This window comes from Ovis aries, chromosome 2 (assembly GCF_016772045.2).
Source record: "Ovis aries strain OAR_USU_Benz2616 breed Rambouillet chromosome 2, ARS-UI_Ramb_v3.0, whole genome shotgun sequence".
In the NCBI taxonomy this organism is placed as follows: Eukaryota; Metazoa; Chordata; class Mammalia; order Artiodactyla; family Bovidae; genus Ovis; species Ovis aries.
In genome coordinates this window covers 107,890,197-107,915,282 of record NC_056055.1, presented here as the reverse complement: position 1 = coordinate 107,915,282, position 25,086 = coordinate 107,890,197, and the positions used below count along the sequence as shown (strand labels likewise).

The 25,086-nt window shown below is 41.4% G+C and overlaps 1 protein-coding gene across 1 annotated transcript in view; it reads left to right on the top strand.

Moving 5' to 3' along the window:
• Positions 1-4,257: 4,257 nt before the first annotated feature.
• LOC132659126 (polypeptide N-acetylgalactosaminyltransferase-like 6) overlaps positions 4,258-25,086 on the top strand; it is a 44,459-nt gene continuing 23,630 nt past the window's right edge. The window contains exons 1-2 of the mRNA XM_060408818.1: positions 4,258-4,318; positions 23,421-23,606. Of these exons, the coding sequence (XP_060264801.1) occupies positions 4,258-4,318; positions 23,421-23,606 (247 nt within the window). The remainder of the gene's footprint in view (positions 4,319-23,420; positions 23,607-25,086) is intronic.

Below are 25,086 nucleotides of genomic sequence, written 5' to 3'. Positions count from 1 at the left end.
ACAAGCTGAGGTGATTACCTAATGGGCAGATTTACAACTTGCTTGCTAACGCCACGACATCTCCCTGAGGACCTATTCAGTACACGTCTTCATTGTCAAGTAAATGGTAGAAGAGAAAACAAAACCCAGTGGAACACGGAGAGAATCTTAACCCCAGTGGTGGTTCAGTCACTAAGTCATGTCTGACTCTTGCAACCCCAGGGACTGTAGCCCTCCAGGCTCCTCTGTCCATGGGATTTCCCAGGCAAGAATACTGGAGTGGTTGCCATTCCCTTCTCTAGGGGATCTTTGAGACCTAGGGATAGAACCCATGTCCCTTGCACTGCAGCTGGACTCTTTACTGAGTGGGTATTATTCTTCAGTTCAGTTCAGCTCAGCTGCTTAGTCGTGTCTGACTCTTTGCAACCCCATGAACCGCAGCACGCCAGTTGTCCATCACCAATTCCCGGAGTCCACCCAAACCCATGTCCATGGTGTCGGTGATGCCATCCACCATCTCATCCTCTGTCGTCCCCTTCTCCTCCTGCCCTCAATCTTTCCCGGCATCAGGGTCTTTTCAAAAGAGTCAGATCTCCACATCCCTAATGTAAAGAATAGAAACTCATAGGATAAAGTACAAGAGCTCTGAGAACTGGTAAATGAGGTAATGATAGGTAGAGACATAATAAGGTTATAAAAATTGAATTGAAAAAATATGCAAAAATCAGCTGAGTCAGAAAGAGCTTTGTAAGATGACTTGAAACTGAAGAAGTCCTTAGACTTTTCAACATATTTCAGTATTAATTATCTTATTAAAACTAGATTTATTCAACTGAAAGAAGAGAAAGCAAACAAGAAAAGGAGTTTCTATCATATGCAAAGAAAATCATCAATATGGAAGAGAAATGGGTAATATCTTGAAAGTTGGAAATTCTAGAAGCTTATTGGATTGTAATTTTGATAACTGAATTAATAGCCAAGAGAGCTATTGAGGAAATTCTAATAAGTAAACAACACTCTTAATGGAATAGTTTCAGTACAGTTCTACTTGTAATTCAGTCTCTGAAAATAGTAAATTAACCTACAATGTTGACAGCAGTAATGTAGTAATATTTGGCTAAGAATGAAGTGGTCCACAGCAAACACAGAAGGAAGTGAAATTATACCTTCAAATGACGAACATAAACCTCCTAATTAGGGGTTCTCTTCGTTTATGTCTACTTATTGACCCCCTAGAGATGTAGCAGGAATTATCCCATGCAGCAGTAAAGAGAAACAAAATTTCTATTCTGATGAAACTTAGATCCTGTTGGAGAGAGAAAGGATAACCACAAAGAAAAATGTGTATCATGTGAGATGCTCCTAAGAGTTAACATGAAATATTAAGTACACAGAGAACAGACAGTGATAGGAAGAGCGTGCCTTTTTAAGATTGAGTTCGTGTGAGTGCTACAAGAAAATTTTTTTCTAAATAGTCTTCCAAAGAGAAATGTAGGCAGAAGGCATTAATCAGCTCTGATCACCTGTTTGGTTAAAACATGGCTTTCACTCTCTAGAGCTTATGTTGACTGCATGTGGGTTTTTGTTGGTGTTTCTTGCAGTTTATTTCCTTTCCAGTTGAGGAAACTTTTGGTCTTCAGAAATTAGTTCCAATCCATTAAGATTAGAGGTGGTTAATGGTCCTGCTTCTGAAGAATGTCAGAATCGCTTAAGGGAAACCTCCTTTCATGTTCTTCCAGTTAACAGTTTCATAGTTTAACAGAGAGAGGGAACTGCATGACTTGAATTCTCGAGGAAGAAAAAGTCAGTGACTCCAAAATAGGGCAAACCAGAACCGAAACACTAATGGGGAAAAAAAACAAACAAACATGAGCTTCAGTGATTTCTATCAGCTGCTATTCTGCCAGCCATGACCAAGGAGCTGCTTTCAGAAACCTCAGAAAACAAGCATCCTTTACAAATGGGAAGCTCAAGGTATTTTTCAAGAGTGAATGTATCTCTCTTTTATCTATAGCCCTCTAGGTAGAGGTTTGCAAAATGTGAAGTTTTGGTCAATTTCACATAGCATCACCATTCACCTTCTGGCCCCTTGGGTACAATATTTTTCTTCCCTCCTGTTTTAGGGACATTTTAAATCAATTTAGATATCATGTCATCAAAGAAAAAGGATTCTCTTGCCTCTAGTTTATAAGATTCTTTAACATAATAAGTATCTGCTTGAGATTATTTTGTTCTTGTTTTGCATTTTATTTGGTTTTGATTCAAACTGAGTCGGTCAACTCTTCTGCCCACAAGTGCTCTAACATTCATTCCAAAGGCATTGATTCTTTCTAAAACTCTCAGAGGCATGTCCCTAACCTCAGTGACTAGTTTAACAAGAGGCAAACCTAAAAGAAGGTGGAGAGAGGTCCTTTGGTAAGGTGTTCTAGAAGGCACAGTTTTCTGGGGTGTGCACAGTCTCTTAATGTGAAAAAGACTTAAGTCTGTATATTTCATCTGAAAAGCATATAAAAGAGTGAAAAGTAATGAAGGGTCAGAATTCCACTGGTGCAATTCAGGAGACCGGCGTTCGATCCCTGAGTCAGGAAGATACCCTGGAGAAGGGAATGGCAGCCCACTTCAGTATTCTTGCCTGGAGAACCCCATGGACAGAGGAGACTGGCAGGCTACAGTCCATGGGGTTGTAAAGAGTCGGACATGACTGAAGCAACTTAGCACACACACACGTGACTGGTTATAGGCCTACAGACAAGTCTTCTGTTCTCTCTGGGCCTCATTAACAAATGATGAGGAGCTCTCTGATGTTATATGTGCTGATTGTTTCTTCAAAATGTCATAACTCTGATTTAAGTTCTCATTACTTCTTTATCGCTAATACTAGAGGAAACCTGTGCTTGGAACTCATGGCTGTTCTTATTGTGCACCAGATAAACTGCTTATTTAATTCTGCACTACAATGTCTACCACCACCTTGCCCAAGACCGCTTTTCAAATCAATGCCCAATGACTGAAGGGCCCACCATTGAAATACTAATCTAATTATCATTTCTTAAATTCATCTTTTACACCACAGTGTCTTTCCACTTCTTAACTATGACAAAAAAAAAAAAAGATGTTCCTCTTGTATGTAGGAGGAGCTATGAAAAATGAAAGTGTTAATCACTCAGTCATGTTGTGTTCTTTGCAACTCCATGGACTGTAGTCCACAAGGCTCCTCTGTCCATGGGATTTTCCAGGCAAGAGTACTGGAGTGGGGTGCCATTAATAGCATTTCATTTGTCTTAGTTTACTCTCACTCTCATGAAATAGGTATAAAGGGCAGTCTCAGATTCAAACCCAGGGATGTAGTCTAACACAGATTTTGAGAGACAAGCAGAATTTGTAGGCTAACTGATCTTTATAAAGTCATTGGAAAAAGTAAATCTCCCCTGGGAGTGGAGGCTCAATAACTCTAGCAATGCAAGCCTTGTCTGACCACTGAGAGTGGGGGAAAAAAAATCAACATCCTGTCCAGCACCATTTGCAGCACACTGACTGACTGCGGTCCCTCCGTGGGAGAACTCCATCCAGTGTGAAAATAACCCTGGGGACAAAGAGACGCATCATTAGCAGGGAAAATATCTATCATTGAGGGTACTCGTGGAGATGCAGCCCATTCAAATGAAGATAAACAGGGCCAAACAGAATTACAGGAGAAAATATGTGGCCGGACTATCAGTAGAGAAGGCCTAATGTTGCCCTTTATCACTACTTGTCACGCCCGTGACAGACTGTAAAACACCGCAGTCCCGTCCTAGTCACTTTCGGAGCCAACCTGTGCCTTGGCAGACACTTGGCAGGTTTCAGACATATGACGTATTGCCTTATTTAATCAAGACTGTGCAGGAAACAGTGATTTTTTACAAATAAATAAATTATAAACGAGGTACTTTCATTTATTCTTAGGGACTGGATGATATATACATCCACATATCTGTGTATGTACATGTGTGTACATATACATATAAAACTCCAAGAAACACTGCTTATTTCTTGGTAAGAAATTTAAACCAGTTTCTATTCCTTCTGCCTGAGAAAGAGAAATGCATGCAATTCTGCAGAATATAAATGCAGTCATCCAGTGTTTTTCAGTTTTCATTGTAATGAAAAAAAAAAAAAAAACCTGAACAGATTCTAATACTAAAAAATGACCTTGCTCTGGAAGTTGCTGGTAATCTATAGGCCAGATGACTTCATTTGACTTCCCAGCTTGCAAATGCATCTTACATTATCCTCGGAATGTCTTCTAAAATTGGGGAGAGCTCTGGCTTGACAGGAGAGGGGACTCTATATCCAGCAAGTAAGCAAAATATCCTGGAAATACTATTACCCACTTTAAAATGGTGCCTTAGCACATTAAGTTGAAATGAACTGTCTTTCGCAAATGCTAGGTTGTTGTCTTGCTGAGGGAGAAAAAGTCCTGTCTAGAGTTCAGTGGTAAATAGGCAATTCATTCTGACATAACGAGAAAAAGAGATGTTAGCAGCCAGAGGTCATGGAAAGCAAAGATAGAAAAGACTTATTGGATCATTCTCCCCATTCCCCCAAGAGGACTGCTGCATGATATCTCATAGGGCTTGATCCAGTTTCCCATTCAAGCAAAGGGCTCTCATCACTTCCGACATTTTTCCAAGACCTAGATCTTTTCCCATGAGTCCCACCTTCTTGGCTGTTATCGGCAAAGTAAGAATCTTAGAAATAACCTTGCAAGTGCGCACGGACAATGCTTTCTGCTCACCATCAGACCTGTCTGCCTCGGAACCCATCCTCCTCTTCTCTGTCAGTGAACTTCAAAATTATGCCCTGGGACAGATTTTATTTTCTTGGGCTCCAAAATGATTGCAGCAAGTGACTGTTAGTCACAAAATTAAAAGATGCTCCTTGGCAGAAAAACTATGATAAACCTGCTAACTGCCAGACGGCCTATTAAAAAGCAGAGACATCACTTTGCCAACATCTGAATCTTTCTCCTAACAGAAGAATCTCAAATAGAATTCCTGCCTGTTTCAAAAGGTAAAAGAGCGTGGGTTCTAGCACAATTCTTTGCATACAGATTCCTAGGACTACCCTGAATAAAGGAACAGAAAACGTGCATCCAGAAAAGATGCGAGAAGATGGAGACACAAATCTAGATAAATCCCTCGTCAAATCCTGCCAAAACATAGGGTCAGTCAGCAGACAGAAGCTGGAGGAGGGTGTGAGTCAAAGAAGCTTTGCTTTTTAAGAAAAGGGATATTAGAGAAAGAGAAATACTGTATGGCATCCCTTATATGTGAAATCTAAAAATAAATGATACATTGTGTATACGTACCATGGCTTTGGGAGGGAGGGGAGGAGGAAGAGGGTGAGATGTATGGAGAGAGTAACATAGAAATTTACAATACCATATGTAAAATATAGCTAACGGGAATTCACTGTGTGACTCAGGGAACTCAAACAAGGGCTCTGTGACAACCTAGAAGGGTGGGATGGGGACAGAGATGCGAGGGAGGGGACATGGGTCTACCTATCGCTGATTCTTGTTGAGGTACGACAGAAAACCACAAAATTCTGCAAAGCAATTATCCCTCAATTAAAAAAATAAAGTGGCAAAAAATAAAAAATAAATTACACAAATGAACTTATTTACAAAACAGAAACTGATTCATAACTTAGAGAAGAAACGTGTGGTTGGGGGTGGGGATGGGGAGGAGGGATAGTTTGGGAGTTTGGGACTGACATGTACACGCTGCTCTATTTAAAATGGGTAAGCAACAAAGACCTACTGTATAGCACAGGGCACTCTCCTCCACGTTGCGGCAGCCTGGATGGGAAGGGAATGTGGGGGAGAACGGACACATGTCTACGAACGGCTGAATCCCTTTGCTGTCCACCTGTAACCATCACAGCATTTGTTGTTGTTGTTGTTCAGTTGCTACCCCCATGGACTGCAGCACATCAGGCTCTCTTGTCCTTCACTATCTCCTGGAGTTTGCTCAAATTCATGTCCATTGAGTTGGTGATGCCATCCAAAGATCTCATCCTCTGTCACTCCCTTGTCCTCCTGCCCTCAATTTTTCCCAGCATCAGGATCTTTTCCAATGAGTTAATTCTCTGCATTAGGTGGCTAAAGTATTAGAACTTCAGCTTTAGCATCAGTTCTTCCAATGAATATTCAGGGTTGATTTTCTTTGGAATTGACTGGTTTGATCTCCAACACTCTCAAGAGTCTTCTCCAACACCACAATTTGAAAGCATCAATTCTCCAGTGCTCAGCCTTCTGTATGGTCCAACCCTCACATCCATACATGACTACTGGAAAAACCATAGCTTTGACTAGACGGACATTTGCCATTTGTTGGCAAAGTAATGTCTTTGCTTTTTAATATGCTATCTAGGTTTGTCATTGCTTTCCTTCCAAGGAACAAGCATCTTTTAATTTCATGACTGCAGTCACCATCCACAGTGATTTTGGAGCCCAAGAAAATAAAATCTGTCACTTTTCCACAATGTCGTTAATTGGCTATACTGAAATTTTAAAAAGGGATATCGTAATGTTTTTGGCTTCAAGATCGAATGACTTAGTAAAGGACCAAAGATGAAGATGCAAGGAGGAGATGGGAGGGCTACAGAGCCACGTTTGTGAGCAGATAAGGAAGGACAGGATCAGGGCACAAGGAGAGAGGCTGGTCTGACATTCATGCCCATATAGTTCATTCTCTTTATCAGGAGAGAAGGGGGAGGTGCTGGCAGTTTGGTGAGCTGACGGTGACAGCTGGGCTCAGTTCTCCTTCAACAAAGAAGAGAACGAATTTTATGGCCATTCAAGTCCCCTTGGCTCCTCCAAATGCTTTGGCTTCCACAGCCGATGAAGACAGATCTTCAGTCTATTCTAATGAGATGTTTATATAGCCTTTCACTTCAATAGGCTCCTACCCTATGAAGCACTGGTTTCAGGTCTTGGAATTTCTTCTAAGGAAAACCATAGCTTCAGAAAACACTTATTCACAAAATATTCATTATATATTACTTATAATAGTCATACCTGTAATCATGTAAACCAACAATATGGAAAAGTGACTGCACGTTTAAAACAATACTTTCAGGTAAGAACATGGGAAATTTCAGTGTTAGATTTAAAAGAACATGTAGGCTCTAAATAGAAGCACAAAAGGTAAAGGAAAATGTGAGCAGGGATTTTTTTTTTCCTCCACTTTATTGCAGTTATTGTTGTTCAGTTGCTAAATAGTGTGACTCTTTGTGACCCCCGTGGACTGCAGCATGCCAGGTTCCCCTATCCTTCACTATCTCCCAGTTTGTTCAAACTCGTGTCCATTGAAAGTGAAAGTTGCTCAGTCATGTCCGACTCTTTGAAAGCCCATTGACTCTACAGTCCATGGAATTCTCCAGGCCAGAATACTAGAGTGGGTAGCCGGTCCCTTATCCAAGAAATCTTCCCAACTCAGGAATTGAACCCAGGTCTCCCACATTGCAGGCAGATTCTTTACCAGCTGAGCCACTAGGGAAGCCCAAGAATACTGGAGTGGGTAACCTATCTCTTTTTCAGCAGATCTTCCCAAAGTAGGAATCGAACCCAGGTCTCCTGCATTGTAGGTAGATTCTTTACCAGCTGAGCTACTAGGGAAGCTTATGTCCACTGAGTCGGTATAATTGACAAATAAAACTGTAAGACATTTAAAATATAAAAGTTGATGATTTGATGTACTTAAATGTTGGCTTAACATATCCATCAGTGTGTATATATTTGGTGAGAATATTTAAGCTCTACTGTCTCGGTGCATTTCAATTACCTAACACAATGCTGTCAACCAGTCACCATGTTCTATATTAGACCCTCAGGCCACAGTCAGCTTGTAACCAAAAGTTTCTACCCTCTTACGTTTTGGGGCTCCAAAATCACTGCAGATGGTGACTGCAGCCATGAAATTAAAAGATGCTTACTCCTTGGGAGGAAAGTTATGACCAACCTAGATAGCATATTCAAAAGCAGAGACATTACTTTGCTGACTAAGGTCCGTCTAGTCAAGGCTAGGGTTTTTCCTGTGATCATGCATGGATGTGAGAGTTGGACTGTGAAGAAGGCTGAGAGCCGAAGAATTGATGCTTTTGAACTGTGGTGTTGAGAAGACTCCTGAGAGTCCCTTGGACTGCAGGGAGATCCAACCAGTCTATTCTGAAGGAGATCAGCCCTGGGATTTCTTTGGAAGGAATGATGCTAAAGCTGAAACTCCAGTACTTTGGCCACCTGATGCGAAGAGTTGACTCATTGGAAAAGACTCTGATGCTAGGAGGAATTGGAGGCAGGAGGAGAAAGGCACGACAGAGGATGAGATGGCTGGATGGCATCACTGACTTGATGGACATGAATCTGAGTGAACTCTGGGAGTTGGTGATGGACAGGGAGGCCTGGCGTGCTGTGATTCATGGGGTCGCAAAGAATCAGACACGACTGAGCAACTGAACTGAACTGAACAAACTCTTCCTTTTCCCCCACCCCCAGCTTGCTGGCAACCACCATGCTACTCTGTCCCTATGAATCTGACTTTTTTTTTCAATTTCACATAGAATTAATACCACCTAGTATCTGTGTTTCTCTGTCTGACTTATTAGTGGTGATTGATGGATGTGGGGTTGGGAGGGAGGCCCAAGAGGGAGAGGAAACACATATATATGTATATATATATATATATCTGATCATCTTCGTTGTATAACAGAAACCAACAAAATATTATTAAGCAGCTGTACCCCTACCTAAAAATAAATGTATAAAGCAGGGAAGCTATTTAAAAAAAAAAACAGGGACTGACTTTGAGTGGTATATTTTTATTGATTTTCTTCCCTTTTTTCCACTTTTCTCAATTTTACAGGTCTTCTATAATAATCATACATATTACTGTAAACATCCAATTCCCTGCATTAAATTCTCTTGTACATGAAAGATTCCTACCGGATACATTTGGGTTCAACTATTTCTTTTCCTCTTGACATATAATCAGGCTTCTCTTGTGACTCAGTTGGTAAAGAATCTGCCTGCAAAGTGGGAGAGCTGGGTTTGATCCCTGGGTTGGGAAGATCCCCTGGAGAAGAGAAAGGGTACCCACTCCAGTATTCTGGCCTGGAGAGTTCCATGGACTGTAAAGTCCATGGGGTCACAAAGAATCAGACGTGACTGAGCAACTTTCACTTGTGGTTTTTACTTTTGATGTACAATCACAGATATTTATTGAGTTCTTACAATATTCAAACTCCCTTTAATGTACAACCTTGGGCAAAGTTCTTAACCTTTCTGACTTATGAGTATCATTGTTCTCATCAGTAAAAAATGAGGATTTAATAAATTAGCACATGAATATATCTCAGAATAGAAGTGATAAGCACTCAATGAATGTATATACAATTACTATTCATTTCCAGACATTGAACTTGTCATATTTGGCTACTTACTCTACTGGTTCTTTTCATTCAAGGACATGAGACACATTTTTGGTCCTCCTCATATTCTCTTTTTCTCAATTCTAAGCCAAGATAGTATCTCATACGATCCCTCTCCTTTTCATTTTGCAATAGTATTATCAAGAAATGAAGCAATTACTTGGGAGGACATACCTTGAGCAGGTCAATTTTCCTCAACAAGAGCAGACAGCTCGTTTCCTGCACGCCTCCTCCTATATTGCAGAACAAGAATATTGTTAGGAATTGAGGGTCTTGCGAGCCTTGGGAACAGCACCAATTCCCAGATATTTAATTTAGCTCTCGTCTCATCTAAATTGAAATTTTGACATCACATTTTTCTCACCCTAACTATTGAGAGGGATTCTATCCAATTTGTCTTTATTTGTGGTGAAGTCAAGCCAAACCCCACAGGTCTTTATGGATGCTTTCAGTTATCGGGTGACATTATTCAATCACTCACACACAGGATAATTTGAGATTACGGGTCCCTATAACTTGACCCATATAATATTGCCGCCCAGTAATGCCAAGAGACGCTTCAGAGAAACTAAAGAACACAATGGTTTGTAGCACGTATGTGTGAATTACACCAGGTTTTCCTCAGCTCCAGAGAAATGCAGAATTGAAAGTGCCCAGGGACTTCCCTGGTGATCCAGTGGCTAGGAATCCTCCTGCCAATTCAAGGGACAAGCGTTGGATCCCTGGTCTAGGAAGATTCCACATGCTGCAGGGCAACTAAGCCCGTGTGCCATAGCTACTGAGCCCACATGCCTGGAGCCTGTGCTCCGCAGTGAAGGGCAGCTCCCACTCTCTGCAACTAGAGACAGCCTGCATACAGCAACACAGACCCAGCACAGCCAAAAATAATACACTTTTTTTTTTTAAGAAAAAAAAAGTGCTTTCAAAAGGGTGGAGATTTTCTTCCTCAGATTTGATATCTGTGCTGGTATGTGCGATCTTAAGGTTTGTCTTTTTTTTTTTTTTTTTTTTTTCGGAATTCTGGGCTTCCCAGGTCATGCTAGTGGAAAGAATCCACCTGCCAACGCAGGAGACACAGAAGATAGGGCTCAAACCCTGATCCGGGAAGATCCCCTGGAGGAGAACATGGCAACTCTCCCCAGTATTCTTACCTGGAGACTCCCATCGACAGAGGAGCCTGGGGGGCTACAGTCCATGGGGTTGAAAGTGTTGGGTATGACTGAGCAACTGAACACACACATTCCCTGAATTTTATACTTTTTCACTAGCTAAAGATCAATTTCTCCCTTTTTCAAGCATTCTGGCTTTGATTTTTTTATTTATTAATGTAACTTTGAGTTTTCTAAAAACTGCCTCAATGAATATGAAATCCCTTGGATTCAGAGGTGATTTCATGTAACCTGCTAATTTGATGCACATGGCATCTGATTTCCTTGGAAGACTGTGATATCCCTCTATCACTAGCCTTGTTGATGGGCTCACATTATCTCAGAATCATTTCAATGCCCAGAGTTATTTCTCATCCTGACTTTTGTATTAGGAAAACACATTACAGGAAATCATTATTTTGATGACAAAATCACTTAGTCCCAATTTTTAAAGATGGTCATTAGGAGTCAACAACTCACAGAACAGGTGCTTATCCAATGAATGCATATGAGAGTGCAAATAAATCACTAATTAGCATTCATGTAGGAATATAAAATGATCAACTTAATGTCAAATAATCTGGCATTCTGCAAAATGTGTTAATAAGTTGTTGATGTAGCTGAAACAGTGTGAAATTTATGAATGGGACTTTCACCTTAAGGACTTTAGAAACAAAAGGTATACATACACTGGCTCTCTTGATTTTTTTTCTTGGCTACATTTATTTTTTAAAGCTTCATGTCTCAAGACAAATTATCTTATTAAATGTGCATTTCTGACAGATTCGAGATTAAGGGAATCATTGACAGCTAAGTAGTGAGCTTTCCTGGAAGAAGGAGAAGATACGTAAAAGATATACTGGTAAATATGAGACTAATTAACTAAGGTGGTTAAATGCAAGGTGGTCTTTAGCTCCCTGATAGAACTGACAGTTTAGGCTGAGAGAGGGCAGAGGCCTGGGGGTCCCTGGATTCAGCCTTCAGGCCTCAAGCCTAAGACTAGAAGAGGCTGGCTATTGCAGAGAGAAATTGTTACAGATTCATGTACATCAGCTCCCAGGTGGTTCAGACCTTAAAGAACCCGCTTGCAGTGCAGGCGACCCAGATTCCATCCCTGGGTTGGGAAGGTGGGGAAGATCCCCTGGTGGAGGTCATGGCAACCCACTCCAGTATTCTTTCCTGGAGAATCCCATGGACAGAGGAGCCTGGTGGGTTAGAGCCCACCAGGGTCGCAGAGTCTGACTTACTGAGCAACTAAGCAGGCAGGCAGGTCCATAGCTGCATTATTCACTTTAAACAAAAGGTAGAAACTACCCAATGCCCATTAACAAAAGAAAGGATAAAGAAAATGGGGTCTAATACATACAATTCAATATTACTCAGCCTTAAAAAAGAAAGGAAATTCTGACTTGGCTACAACACAGATGAACCTTGAGAACGTTGTACTGAATGAAATAAGCCAGTGACAAAATGGCAAATACTGTAAATTCCCGTTACATTAGGCATTTAGAGTCATCTTACACACAGAAACAGAGAGTAGACTTGTAGGTTCCAAGGGCTGGGGAGATGGGAAAATAGGGACCTTTCCTATTTAATGGGTATAGAGTTTTAGTTTGCAACATCAAACGATCTGTGGCTGGATTGGACAACCATTTTGAATATACTTAACCCTACTGGACTGAACTATACACTAAAAATAGTTAAGATGATAAATTTTATGTTATGTGCATCTCACCACAGTGTTTTAAAACACTAAATAAGTGAAAAGTAGAAACGATCTAGATGAGCTTAGAGACGTTTTTCTCCTGTGTCAATACTGATGATTCAAATGGTATTTATATAGGGCTCTTATTTAAAAGAGTGTGTTGTGTGTAATGTTTCTTCCAGGATTAAACCATTATCTGATATTTACAGACTAAAGCCTAACACTGTTTTTGGCAAAATTCTTAAATATTTGCAGGTTAAAGAGTATAACACTGAACCGAAGACTCTCTGTAATACTGACAGTAATGCACTTTTACATTTGTGCATTTAGACAAAATTATCACATATGTGGTGCAAATGAAAACTTATCAACTATACAACCTATTCCTTACAATATATAGGATGTTTAAAATGAAGTAAAACTAGTGAAGTATTGCCGGGAGCCAGCGTGAGGAATCCCGCCCGTGACAAGGTCATGCGGAAGGAAGCCCGACAAAACGCAAGGGCGTGATCGGCTTCAGGGGTTCCCCCTGGAATTTCCTGAGCATCCACCCCCAAGACCAGAGTCTGCCTGCTTTACTGTGTTATGCTTTCCACCTACTCTTCTGTCATTAACAGGGGGCTGTGCCCCTACCACCTTTTTCTGGAAAAGATTAGAGCTTTTAGATAATAAATCTCCTGGGCACAATACGAGTGTTTCAATCCAAAAACCCCCCTGATGGCTTTCTAGCCTGCCTGCAGGACTCGTACAGCTGCGCACGTGATTGTTTGAGGCCTCCTGACCTCAGGAGGCACAGGAAGCTTAAAACATCCTAGGAATGTAGGGGCTTCCGAAGAGTCAAAATCATTAGAATAGGACTGATTAAAGGTTTCATTTGTTGAGCCAATACTTGCTGCCAAATTTTCATATCTTTTATTTTTAGATATAGTTGGTATATAGAAAAACAGATAGTAGCCCTGGCATTAGCAACATTAGATCTTTGAGTTAAGTACTTTCTTTGTTATAACCCACTGCACCTTGGTTCTACAGGAATGTAACTTTATTTAGTACTCTGAGGGTGATGCAGAGTAAAGAAAAAACACTTCTAGGGAAAAGGAGTTTTCTGGTTGATAGACAATTATCCAGGAAGAGAGCCATAAAAATGTTAACAGGCCTCTTGGCCAGAAGATAATGTAAACCACCTGAGACCTTTTGTATACGGTTGGGTATGCGAAAAGAAAGCCTTGTTTGTCTCAGTGAGGGTCAGGACTGCTGCCCCTGCACAACTCTGCATATTCCACTATTTCTTTATGTACAACTTGGGGTACATACGCTGATTTTGAAAAATGGTTTCTGGAGTCGCACCGATGCTGGGCTCCCCCATGTCATTCTTTTCTCCCTTTTTCGGCTGAATTCCCATCTGGGGTGTGGAGGCTCACCACGTATACTTACTTGTCCTGGCTTCTAAGATCCATGAGAGAGAGCCCAAGGCAGGGCACTCCCCGATATTCAAACAGACGCCGGTGGCCTAACATAGATGGTGCAAGCTCCTTGTCTGGAACTTTATTGGCTCTCCACGTATACCAAGTTATTCAGCCTCTTTTCTCCACTTAATTTTCCTACAATACTATTTCTTCTTAATCTAATCTTATATCTCTAAATAAATAAGTTTTTCCTCTCCAATGCCGTCCCTGCTTCGAATTCCCTGGATCCACCGGGGCTGGACCCCGGCAAAGTATTAAAAAGCAGAAATTTTTATACTGTATTAAAATGCATCAATTTGTGGTGAGTTCAAAATACTCAGCAAAAATATTTCATAGAAAAGACCTGAATTTTATCCAGTATCCACTCATATTTTTATTTGAGGCCAAAGTTACAACATTAAAATGAATCATATCAGGAAAATAATCTTGAATTTCAGTAAATTTTACATTGCCTGATGTAAATACAGTTCTCATTCTAGGTTCATATAAACAGAACAGTTACTAACTATAAATTTTAGATTCAGATTCTGTCACATGTATTCATTCACAGAAGCCCTTTAATTGCAATGATTTCTGAAAACTATAAAATGCTTAGAATAGATGGACATGGACGTTATCATACTGAAGTAAGTCAGGCAGGCAGAGAAAGACAAATATCACATGGTATTGTGTACATGAGGTATCTGAAAAGGAAAGGGAGGGCACAAATGAACTTATTTACAAATCAGAAATAGAGTCACAGATGTAGAAAACAAACTTATGGTTGGTTACCAGGGAATGGGGGGATAATAAATTGGGAGATTGGGATTGATATATATATACACTGCTATATATAACACACCTAACTAACAAGGGCCTGCTGTACAGCACAGGGAACTCTACTCAGCACTCTGTAATGGACTATATGGGAAAAGAATCCAAAAAAGAGCGGATCTATGTATAAACTGATTCAGTTTGCTGTTCATCTGAAACTGATACAACATTGTAAAGCAACTATACTCCAATAAAAATTAAAATAAATAAAATAAAATGCTTAGAAAAATATTTAATCTAAATATTAGTTAAAAATACTTGAAACATCAGACAAGATCAGTTTTTAAACAGTCCTTAGGAAAATACTGTGGAGAAGGAAAAATAGAATATAAATATTTCTGCTATAACTAAATATACATTAGTTAACATTATTCACAATTGGAATAAGCAATGAATGTACAAATCAAACGCATGACAAATGAACTGAAATAAAATCTGCAACACAGCTTTATGCAACATTTGTATTCGTGCATGTACACACCGGGACAGGCAGTTTTCAGGCTATTACCCAATGCCAAAATATTTTGTATGGAGTAGTCTATTTATGCTATCACTCTATCATGTTTGACTCTTTGTGACCCCATAGACTGTAGCCCACCAGGTTCCTCTGTCCAGGGGATTTTCCAGGCAAGAGTACTGGAGTGGGTTGCCGTTTCCTCCTCCAGGGGATCTTCCCAACGCAGAGATCGAACCTGTGTCTCCTGCATTAGCAGGTGGATTTTTTACCACTGAGCCACCTGAAAATCTATTTTTTACCAGCCTGCAGAAACCATTCTAAGAGAATATACTCTAAAATTTTAAAAATGAAGAAAATAAACATTTTAACTATGGATTTCTCTTTTCTCTCCTCTCTTTCCCTTTTACACTTTGTGATTTTTCTGAAAATGTCCTTAATCCTTTTATGTATGTGACACCTATATTTTTTTTTTCACTTTGGGGGCCTTGATTCCTAAGGTATTATACACACGATCTTTAATATAGGAGCATTTCCCAGAGAGAAGATTGTAAACCCATTTATAGTCCTAACCATGGAGAAGGATGCTTTCCAGGAATAATTAATTCTGGGCACTGAGTCTACCGCTGGAAACTACTCCACTGCGGCCATGCCCTGGGTGCAAGAATAGATGTTGTGGCATTTCTTTTGTGTTACTCTGAGTACGTCACACATTAAAGCTATCCTGAAAATATATGATTCAGTTGCTCTTTAAACAAATGATAAGAGAGAAAAAAATTGGGACAGAAAGAGGGCCCCAAGGAAGCTATGAGGTGTCCAGGTTACCTTCCTGAGAGGAGACCCTGAGCTGAAATGTGTTCCATTCCTCTTTTTATTTTTAAGATTTTACTTCATGTGGAGCATTTTTAAAGTCTTTCTTGAATTTGTTACAATATTGCTTCTGCTTTACTTGACCGCAAGGCATGTGGGATCTTAGCTCCCTCACTGGGGATTGAACCCACACCCCCTGCACTGGAAGGCGATGTCTTAACCACTAGACCGCCAGGGAAGTCACCTCATTCCTGTTTTCTATGTGGGAATGTAGGGCCTAAGGGAAGGTCACAGACAATTATCAGAATTCTCCAGGTAAACACAGCTCACTGTTTCCCACTATGAAATGTGCATGTCATGTCAGAGATGTTATATTTTCAAGCACAAAAAGGAATTAAAAAGAGGAGAGACTCATAAGAGATCAGTGAGTGGTGGGGTGGAGCTCAGTTGAGCCAGAGGCAGGCGGTTCCACGGGTAAGAACAGGACAGCCAGGCACATGTAATTACCAACTTCTGCTCTGCTAGACTCCTCTCTACATCCTGGTCAGAAACTCTAAAACTGCCATGTGAGGTTACGAGTCCTTCATCAGTGGCCTTCCCTCCTCTCCAAACCAATGAACTGAAATCTCATGTAATGGGCAGCAGGGAAGCAAGGGGAACACTATCTCCACCTTCTGGGGCTATAAGTAAAATGGCATTTTATTCCTGAGAGAAACACAGATCTCTGTATTCCCTATCTGTTCACTGTGTAAACATCCTTGAAAAGATTATCCAGAACAAATGGTAGACCTTATCCACAAAAGATGCAGAAACATAAAGGGTCCTAAAGAACAGTCTCCAACTCTCTCCTCCCATGATTGCGTGAAATCAAGGACTCTCAAGAGATCAAACCAGTCAATCCTTAAGGAAATCAACCCTGAATATTTATTGGAAGGACTGATACTAAAGCTGAAGCTCCAAAATTTTGGCCACATGATGTGAAGAGCTGACTCATTGGGAAATATCTTGATGCTGGGAAAAATTGAGGGCAGGAGGAGAAGGGGGTGACAGAGGATGAGATGGTTGGTTGCCGTCATCGACTCAATGGACATGAATTTGAGCAAACTCCAGGAGATAGTGGAGTCTAAGGAATCCTGGCGTGCTGCAGTCCACATGGTGACAAAGAGTTGGACACAACTGAGCGGCTAAACTGCAACAACAAGTATTCTCATGGGAGGAAAATCTCAAATCCGTTCCACAACAACAACAACAACAATTTGTAAAAAAAAAAAAGAAAAAAAAATTAGAAAGCACACATTTTAGCTGAAACAGGAAAACATTTGGTATCCATGGGTTTCACAGTGATCATGCTTCTGTCTTACAGTCTGTGGGGTCCCAAGAGTCAGACACAAGCTTTAGGGTTCTCATTCCATTTCTTTTCTTCTTCTTCTATTTGTTGAAGAAGTCATGCCATTAGTGTTGGAGAAATTTCGAGAGTTTCGATTTTGCTAGTTATCTCCCAGACGTGCTATTTCACAAATTCATCAGTCTTTTAGTTCCTATAACCTGGTAGTTATATCTAAAGGCATGATCAAACTCAGATTCAATACTTTGCCAAGAAAGAGGCAGTGGTATGTTTCAAGCACAGAACAAGTGATCTGGTTCCTTCTCTGATGTTAATTGGGTCCATTAGTTCATTAGAGGTTGTTAAGGGTGACTTTCTAATTCTCTTTTTTTTTTAACAGTAGCTGGAATATATGTGGTCTATTCATTTCAGTGTCCCCAGCTATTTCCCAAGTGACTGAGGATGCTATGTATATTAAAAAAATAGAAAATAAGACACTGAGAGATGGAACCCACTCCAGTGTTCTTGCCTGGAAAATCCCATGGGCAGAGGAGCCTGGCATGCTGCAGTCCGTGGGGTCACAAAGAGTCAGACATGACTTAGTGACTAAACCACAGCAACAGCTATTTCCCAAGAGACTTGCATACTAAAAGAATAGAAAATAAGACATTCAGAGACAGATCTCAGTCAAAATCATAAAAGAAGGAATTGGATACAGTTTCAGCAATTCTTTTAAGTTCTTGGTTGAATTTTTTGTGCTCCAGAGACAATATGAAGTGTCTGTATGTGAATGATATGAAAAGGGACATATTCAGTGTGGTCAACCAGGACGTCAAGAGATGACAGCTTTCTGGAGTTAACTGGAGACATAAAATCTGTATATTTCTCTTGCATAAAGAATATAGAAAAAGTTTCTATACTGCTGAGTAGACAGTTATCCTTAACACTGTCTCTTTGGGTTAAAATATACAAGTAACATGTGTCAAGTATACTGAGAAGAGTAAGGATATCCTCTAATCTCTAACTGTAAAGTACTTCTTGTCACTGTGATAAGACCTCAAATTATCCAAAATACTTAAGAGCATATTCTTGGGGTGAAAGAATGAACCAGAAGGGTATATGCATTTCTATGTGTTTATGACACATTCCAGTTCAGAAGGTATCACGAGTCACCATCCACAATAACTGTGGGCTTCCCAGGTGGCGCTAGTGTAAACAACCCACCTGCCAGTGCAGGGGACACCAGAGACTCGAATTTGATCCCTGGGTCGGGAACATCTCCTGGAGGAGGAAATGGCAACCCACTCCAGTATTCTTGCCTGGAGAATCCCATGGACAGAGGAGCCTGGCGGGATACAGTCCACAGAGTCACAAAGCGCTGGACACGACTGAAGCAATTTAGCGTGCACACACACAATAACTAGCATTTATTCTGTATGGGCTCTTAAGGTCATATTCTGCTATACACTAGGGCTTCTCAGGTGGTGCTAGTAGTAAAGAACTTGCCTGCCAATGCAGGAGACATAAGAGATGTGGGTTTGATTCCTGGATCGGGAAGATGCCCTGGATGAGGCCATGGCAACCCACTCCAGTATTCTTGCCTGGAGAATCCCATGGACAGAGAGGCTGGGTGAGCTATAATCCACAGGGTCACTAAGAGTAGGACATGACTGAAGTGACTTGGCATGCACAAACACACACGCTATACTCTACCAACACATAAGTATAAACATCAAAGAAATGTCAGCTTCATAGTATGTATTTAGACACAGAACTTTTATCTCCAGGTCAGTTGGGTCTCCTGCCCCTCCTGCTCTCTCCTTGAGATTAAATTAGGGGATTCAAAGGAGAAGGAACCTGCTGAGCCCAGGGCAGCTCTTTGTCCAGCCTCTGGACAAAGAGCTCCACTCAGGAAACCCAGACCTTGCTCTGTAATACTCTTGGTCACTTAGATTCCCTATGCGTTGGGGACAATTGCTCAAAGGTAGACCAGAAAGCTGTCTAGACTCTGCTACTATATTTTCCTAATATAATAAGCATAATACCAACTCCAGTATTCTGGCATGGAGAATTTTATAAACTGTATAATCCATGGGGTCACAAAGAGTCGGACATGACTGAGCAACTTTCACTTTAATTTATTGAACAGACCTAAATCTTTGATGAACTTAGAGTGCTTCCAAGTCATGATTTTGACCCCAGTGACAGTCTTGAAGACAGGGAGCTGGGGGAGACCAGCGAGATACTGTGTTGACCAAAGACAAGACCTGGCATTTGCTTTCTGACTAAAGCTCTGATACACGTTGGCTTTATCTTGAGTTGATTCTTGCTTTCCAGTGCGACATGTGGCCCAAAGAAACACTGGAAGACCAACCTCTAGGATGCTTTTTAGGAAAAATGAAATACTTGATAGACTAGATCTATAGCATAAGTAAAATGTGATAAGGGAAATCACAGAATCATAGAATTGGAAGGAATATTTAAGATCAACTCATCACATTCCATGGCTTCACAGGTAGCTAAGTGGTAAAGAATCTGACTGCCAAGCAGGAGATGCGGGTTCGATCCTTGGGTTGGGAAGATCCCCTGGAGAAGAGAACCGCAACCACTCCAGTATTCTTGCCTGGGAAATTCCATGGAGAGAGGAGCCCTGTGGGCTACAGTCTGTGGGATCACAGAGTCAGACACTGAACACACATACACATATCACATTCCACAGGTGAGGAAACCTGAAATGACTTAACTGAAGATATAGTAATAGGTGGGGGATAGGTCTAGAACTCATGTTCCTGATTCTCGACTGCAAATCACTGAAGGCAACATTTTTAGCACTTAGTTGCTATCCTGAACAATAAATATACTAATGAATGTGTAAGTTCATGGAGCATAGTGAAATCTCTACTAAAAAAGGGAAAATACATTCAGAAAACTGTTGTACTTAATATCGACAGTAGCAAGACATCAAATTGTAACGAGTATAACTCAACATTTCACTACTGCCTCCCACGGATATCATAAACTTTGGGCAAAAATTGGTATATTTGAAATTATATTAACTTTTCCAGGTCATCATGGTACCACTTAGTGGATTTTAACAGTATTATTTCCACTGCTAGTCTAGGGCCACCAACCAAAAAAATATTTAATGGTTCTACAAATGTTTCCTAGTCAAAAAATAAATGTTTCTTTTATAAAGATATCATAAATTCTCCTGTCATTCTGTACATTAAATGAGTTCAAAAGGGATCTTCAAAGATGCTGTGTTTAAGTAATACCAAAGCATGTTTAAAATCATTTGAGTAAGGCTTTGAAATGAATCTCAAAACTGTTCATATAAAAGAAATGAAAAATGTTTTCAATTTAAAGGCATCTCCACCATCCGCAGGAATTTCCTTATATGAGAGTCTAATTTGCTAATCAGATGGATAATATCTTCTTCACAGTGAGCTATGGTTAATTAAATGCTATAACTGGACTACTAAGAAAAAACAGACCCCTCCAAGGGGCAGTCAACTAGGTCATTACTCAGAGGCAAAGCAACCTAATTATTACCACAAAGTTCAAATTAGAGGAATTGATTTGAACATTTAGTGGACTTGCTGTGGGGTCAAACCCCTTGAGATTAGTGCATTCACACCTGACAGTCTTCTTAGTGTATTAAAATAGACTTTGATGAAAAATACACAGAATCAGAAAACATACAGAGAGGGAACGGCAACATGTAGAGATCTCCCAACTGGGTTCAGAGAGTCCCAATAAACTGGCAAGTGTGGCAGCATCAAGCCCAAGAGGGGACAGTCCTTAGCAGGTGACCAACAACCCTTTGCTTCTGACAACCCTCTGCCTTGGGACATGTGGGAGGCAAACCTCTTCTAGAAAGAAGAACTTTCTCATAGGCAGCTACAAAGGATTAATCCTCTCTCCCTTGAAAAAAGACTACTTTAGTCCTTGGGGGTCAGAGAGTCAAGCAGAGAATGCAGTCGGATTGCCAAGATGATACCTGCAGTGGTACAACTGACAGAAGAGCAGTGAGGTTTGCAGAGATGTGGATGGACCTAGAGGCTGTCATACAGAGTGAAGTAAGTCAGAGAGAAAGAAATACTGTATATTAACTCATACACTTGGAATCAAGAAACATGGTACTCATGAACATATTTGCAGGGTAGTAACAGAGACACAGATGTAGAGAACAAATCTGCGGACACCAAGCGGTGGACAGAGGTTGGGCTGGGATGAACTGGGAGATTTGGATTGACAAATATACATTATTGATACTTCGTATACAATAGGTAACTACTGAGAACTTACTGTATAGTGCAAGGAACTCTACTCAGAACTCTGCTGCTGCTGCTGCTGCTGCTAAGTCGCTTCAGTCGTGTCCGACTCTGTGCGACCCCATAGACGGCAGCCCACCAGGCTCCCCCATCCCTGGGATTCTCCAGGCAAGAATACTGGAGTGGGTTGCCATTTCTTTCTCCAGTGCATGAAAGTGAAAAGTGAGAGTGAAGTTGCTCAGTCATGTCCAACTCCTAGCGACCCCATGGACTGCAGCCCACCAGGCTCCTCCGTCCATGGGATTTTCCAGGCAAGAGTACTAGAGTGGAGTGCCATTCTATGGTGACCTAAATGGGAAGGAAATTCAAAAAGGGGATATATGTATACATGCAGCTAATTCATTTTGCTGTACAGCAGAAATGAACACAACATTGCAAAGCAACCGTGCCTGCGTGCTCAGTTATGTCTGACTCTTTGCAACCCCACAGAATGTAGCCCACCAGGCTCCTCTGTCCATGGGATTCTCCAGGCAAGAATACTGGACTGGGTTGCCATTTCCTTCTCCAGGGAATCTTCCTTACCCAGGAACTGAACCCAGATTTCCCACATTGGTAGGCAGATTCTTTACCACTGAGCCAAAATTAAAAAAAAAAAAGCGAGATCATAAATCCTTCCATGAACTGCTATTGTTAGAAATCACAGAAGCAGACTTAATAACAATATTACCTTTGATTGCAAACAAGCAGAGACAGTTTGAAAGTGAAACCTACAGAACATACAGCATGCTAAGATTCTATTTCAATGAATATTAGACTCTACTTGTTACAAACTCCAGGAAAGCCCTCCTAAGGTTTTACATGTGGGAGGCTGAGAGCAGATGATGTCAATTACATGAGCACATATCCCACAGAAAGCTACCAAAATATACTTATTTGGCACACAAAGAAGTGAGAGATAAATGTATTTTATCACAGCCAGTAGGAAATGTTTTATTCCATAAATAAGTTATCTCATTTCATTTTGTTTACAGGTTTTTTAATTAGGCAAAGAAACCTTTCCAATTTTTTTTCCAATCTTAGCCAATTCCAAAATGATTATGTACCATCTCATCTGCCTGTCCCTCTCCATGTCTAATTTTTACAGTAAATCACTTTCCACTTCAAATCCAAATCCAGGAGCTGAAGTCACTTGCCAGCTTACTATTACCTGGCCGGGGGTGGAGGGGGGGAGATCTGGTTCCTGTTATTTGTGCTAAGTCGCTTCAGTTGTGTCCGACTCTTTGTGACCTCATGGACTCTAGCCCACCAGGCTCCTCTGTCCATGGGATTCTCCAGGCAAGAATACTGGAGTGGGTTGCCATGCCCTCCTCCAGGGGATCTTCCCAACCCAGGGATGGAACCCACGTCTCTTATATCTCCTGCTTTGGCAATCGGGTTTTTTACCACTAGACCCACCAGGGCAGCCCTTCTGTTGGTTTGGGAGGTATTTTTCCTTTCCTGTGGTTTTATATGCACTATTTTCAATACAGAGAACACTAGGCAAAGCCTTGCTGGAAGGGCCCTCTTGTTGGCAAAAGCTCATGTGCTGGAACAGTCACCTGACCTGGCCAGCAGGGACTTGGGGCTGATTCCCACCTGGGCGCAGGCTGGCCAGGCTACAGCCTGGGGGTCCTAGACCCACAACAACTTTGGGGTGGAGCACTGGCTGGTCCTTGTCCACACAAAAGGCAGTATTTGCATCTTATGGAGCATTCTGGAACCTGTGAGCTTCCCTGGTGGCTCAGTGGTAAAGAATCCAGCTGCCGATGTAGGACATGCAGGTTCTATTCCTGGGTTGGGAAGATCCCCTGGAGGAGGAAATGGCCCCCCACTCCAGTATTCTTGCTTTCTCCAAGCACACTGGCCGCACAGACACTCTGGATTCAGTCTGCTGTAGCTAATGTTCCATGTCCTTCTGTGTCTGTCTTCTTCTTTCCCAGAACACTTGAAGGAGAAGCTGGAAGAGTACATGGCTCGGTTTTCCAAAGTGAGGATCGTCCGCACCAAGAAAAGGGAAGGGCTGATCCGGACCCGACTCCTGGGGGCGTCCATGGCCAGAGGCGAGGTCCTGACCTTCCTAGACTCCCACTGTGAGGTCAACGTCAACTGGCTGCCCCCGCTCCTCAGTGAGTGCCCCTCAGCCTCCTGGGGTCTAGGCAGGGGAGGTTGTTTGCTTCTATGTAGTCTGCCGTTGATGAAGGCTAGAGACCCCTTCGATGGGGTTTGCAGTGGGAGCCCTGAACTCTATTATTAACCATTGCTGGGAAGTATAGGTAACTAGAAGGCTACATTGAAACTGCCTTTTTAGATAATGCAGTCTAACTTTGGTTTGATAAGGTTTGATTTCTTATCTTAGACATTCACTGAGTAAAGACTAAAAGGAAAAGGTGTTTATTATACTCCCTACAAGTACAGTGGTCTTCCCAGGTGGCGCTACTGGCAAAGAACTCACCTGCCAAAACAGGGGATGTAAGAGATGCAGGTTTGATCTCTAGGTCGGGAAGATCTCCTGGAGGAGGCCATGGCAGCCCATTCCAGGACACTTGCCTGGAAAATCCCATGGACAGAGGAGCCTGGCAGGCTGCAGTATACAGGGTTGCAAAGAGTTGAATACGACCAAAGCAACTTAGCACACATAAGCACAATATGGTTGAAATGCACACGCGCACACACACACACACACGTAATGTTTAGCGATTATTATAGGATTGTTAAGAGAGGAGAGCTGCCCGTTTTCCTAAGAGAAAAGCAAACTTCATGATTCATTACCGTCATGTCAAACTCCACATCACTAATAGGTCCACATCACCGACTCTGTCTAGGCCCTGCTGCAGTTCTTGCGAGCATCTCTGAACCGACACTTGCTCTGATGCTGCGATGAAAAAAGCATTCAGCCCCCAGAATACAGTCACGGTATAAGCACTCTGACGTTTTCTCAGGATTTATAAGGCTCTTTTCCACTCTGGCTCCAGTCTAGCTGCCTAAATATATGACCCCTTACATTCACACAGAACCCCTCAAACACACAAAGCTGCCCCCCAGGTGATACATCTTAAATGATCACAAGAAGACTCTCTGACACTTGAACTGGTAAAAATAGCAAAGTCCTGAAATGCATTCAAACTAGAAAACCTATGCGAAGCTGAGTCCAAGCATTACTATTAATATTTCTTTAATTCCACAATGAAGACAGAGATACAGCCCAGTCGTAGCTAAGGAATAAAATTGTAAAACAAGAAAAAATGTTTTTCTAAAAAGTTCTTGATCTGCACATTGTGTTCCTTTATGTTCCTCCAGATTTCACTAAATCAACTTTTATTGTAAATATATCCCTGGTCTTGGAGCTAAAGCAAGTAACAACCACCTTCACAATAGCTACCTCAGAAAGGATTGTTTGCTATTGACAACTGTGCAGGATTTCAGGCAGAACTGGCAAAGCTCCATTAGTAAAAGATGCAGGGGGTGGTGGGGGGCGGGGTGGAAATCAATTGAAACTGTGTTGAATTTGAAACAGGAAATGATCAGCCGGTAAGGCCCCACCATATCTCAGATCCAACCCCTCTCCGACAGACAACCGCCTGGCCACCCTAATCCACAGGGATGTTT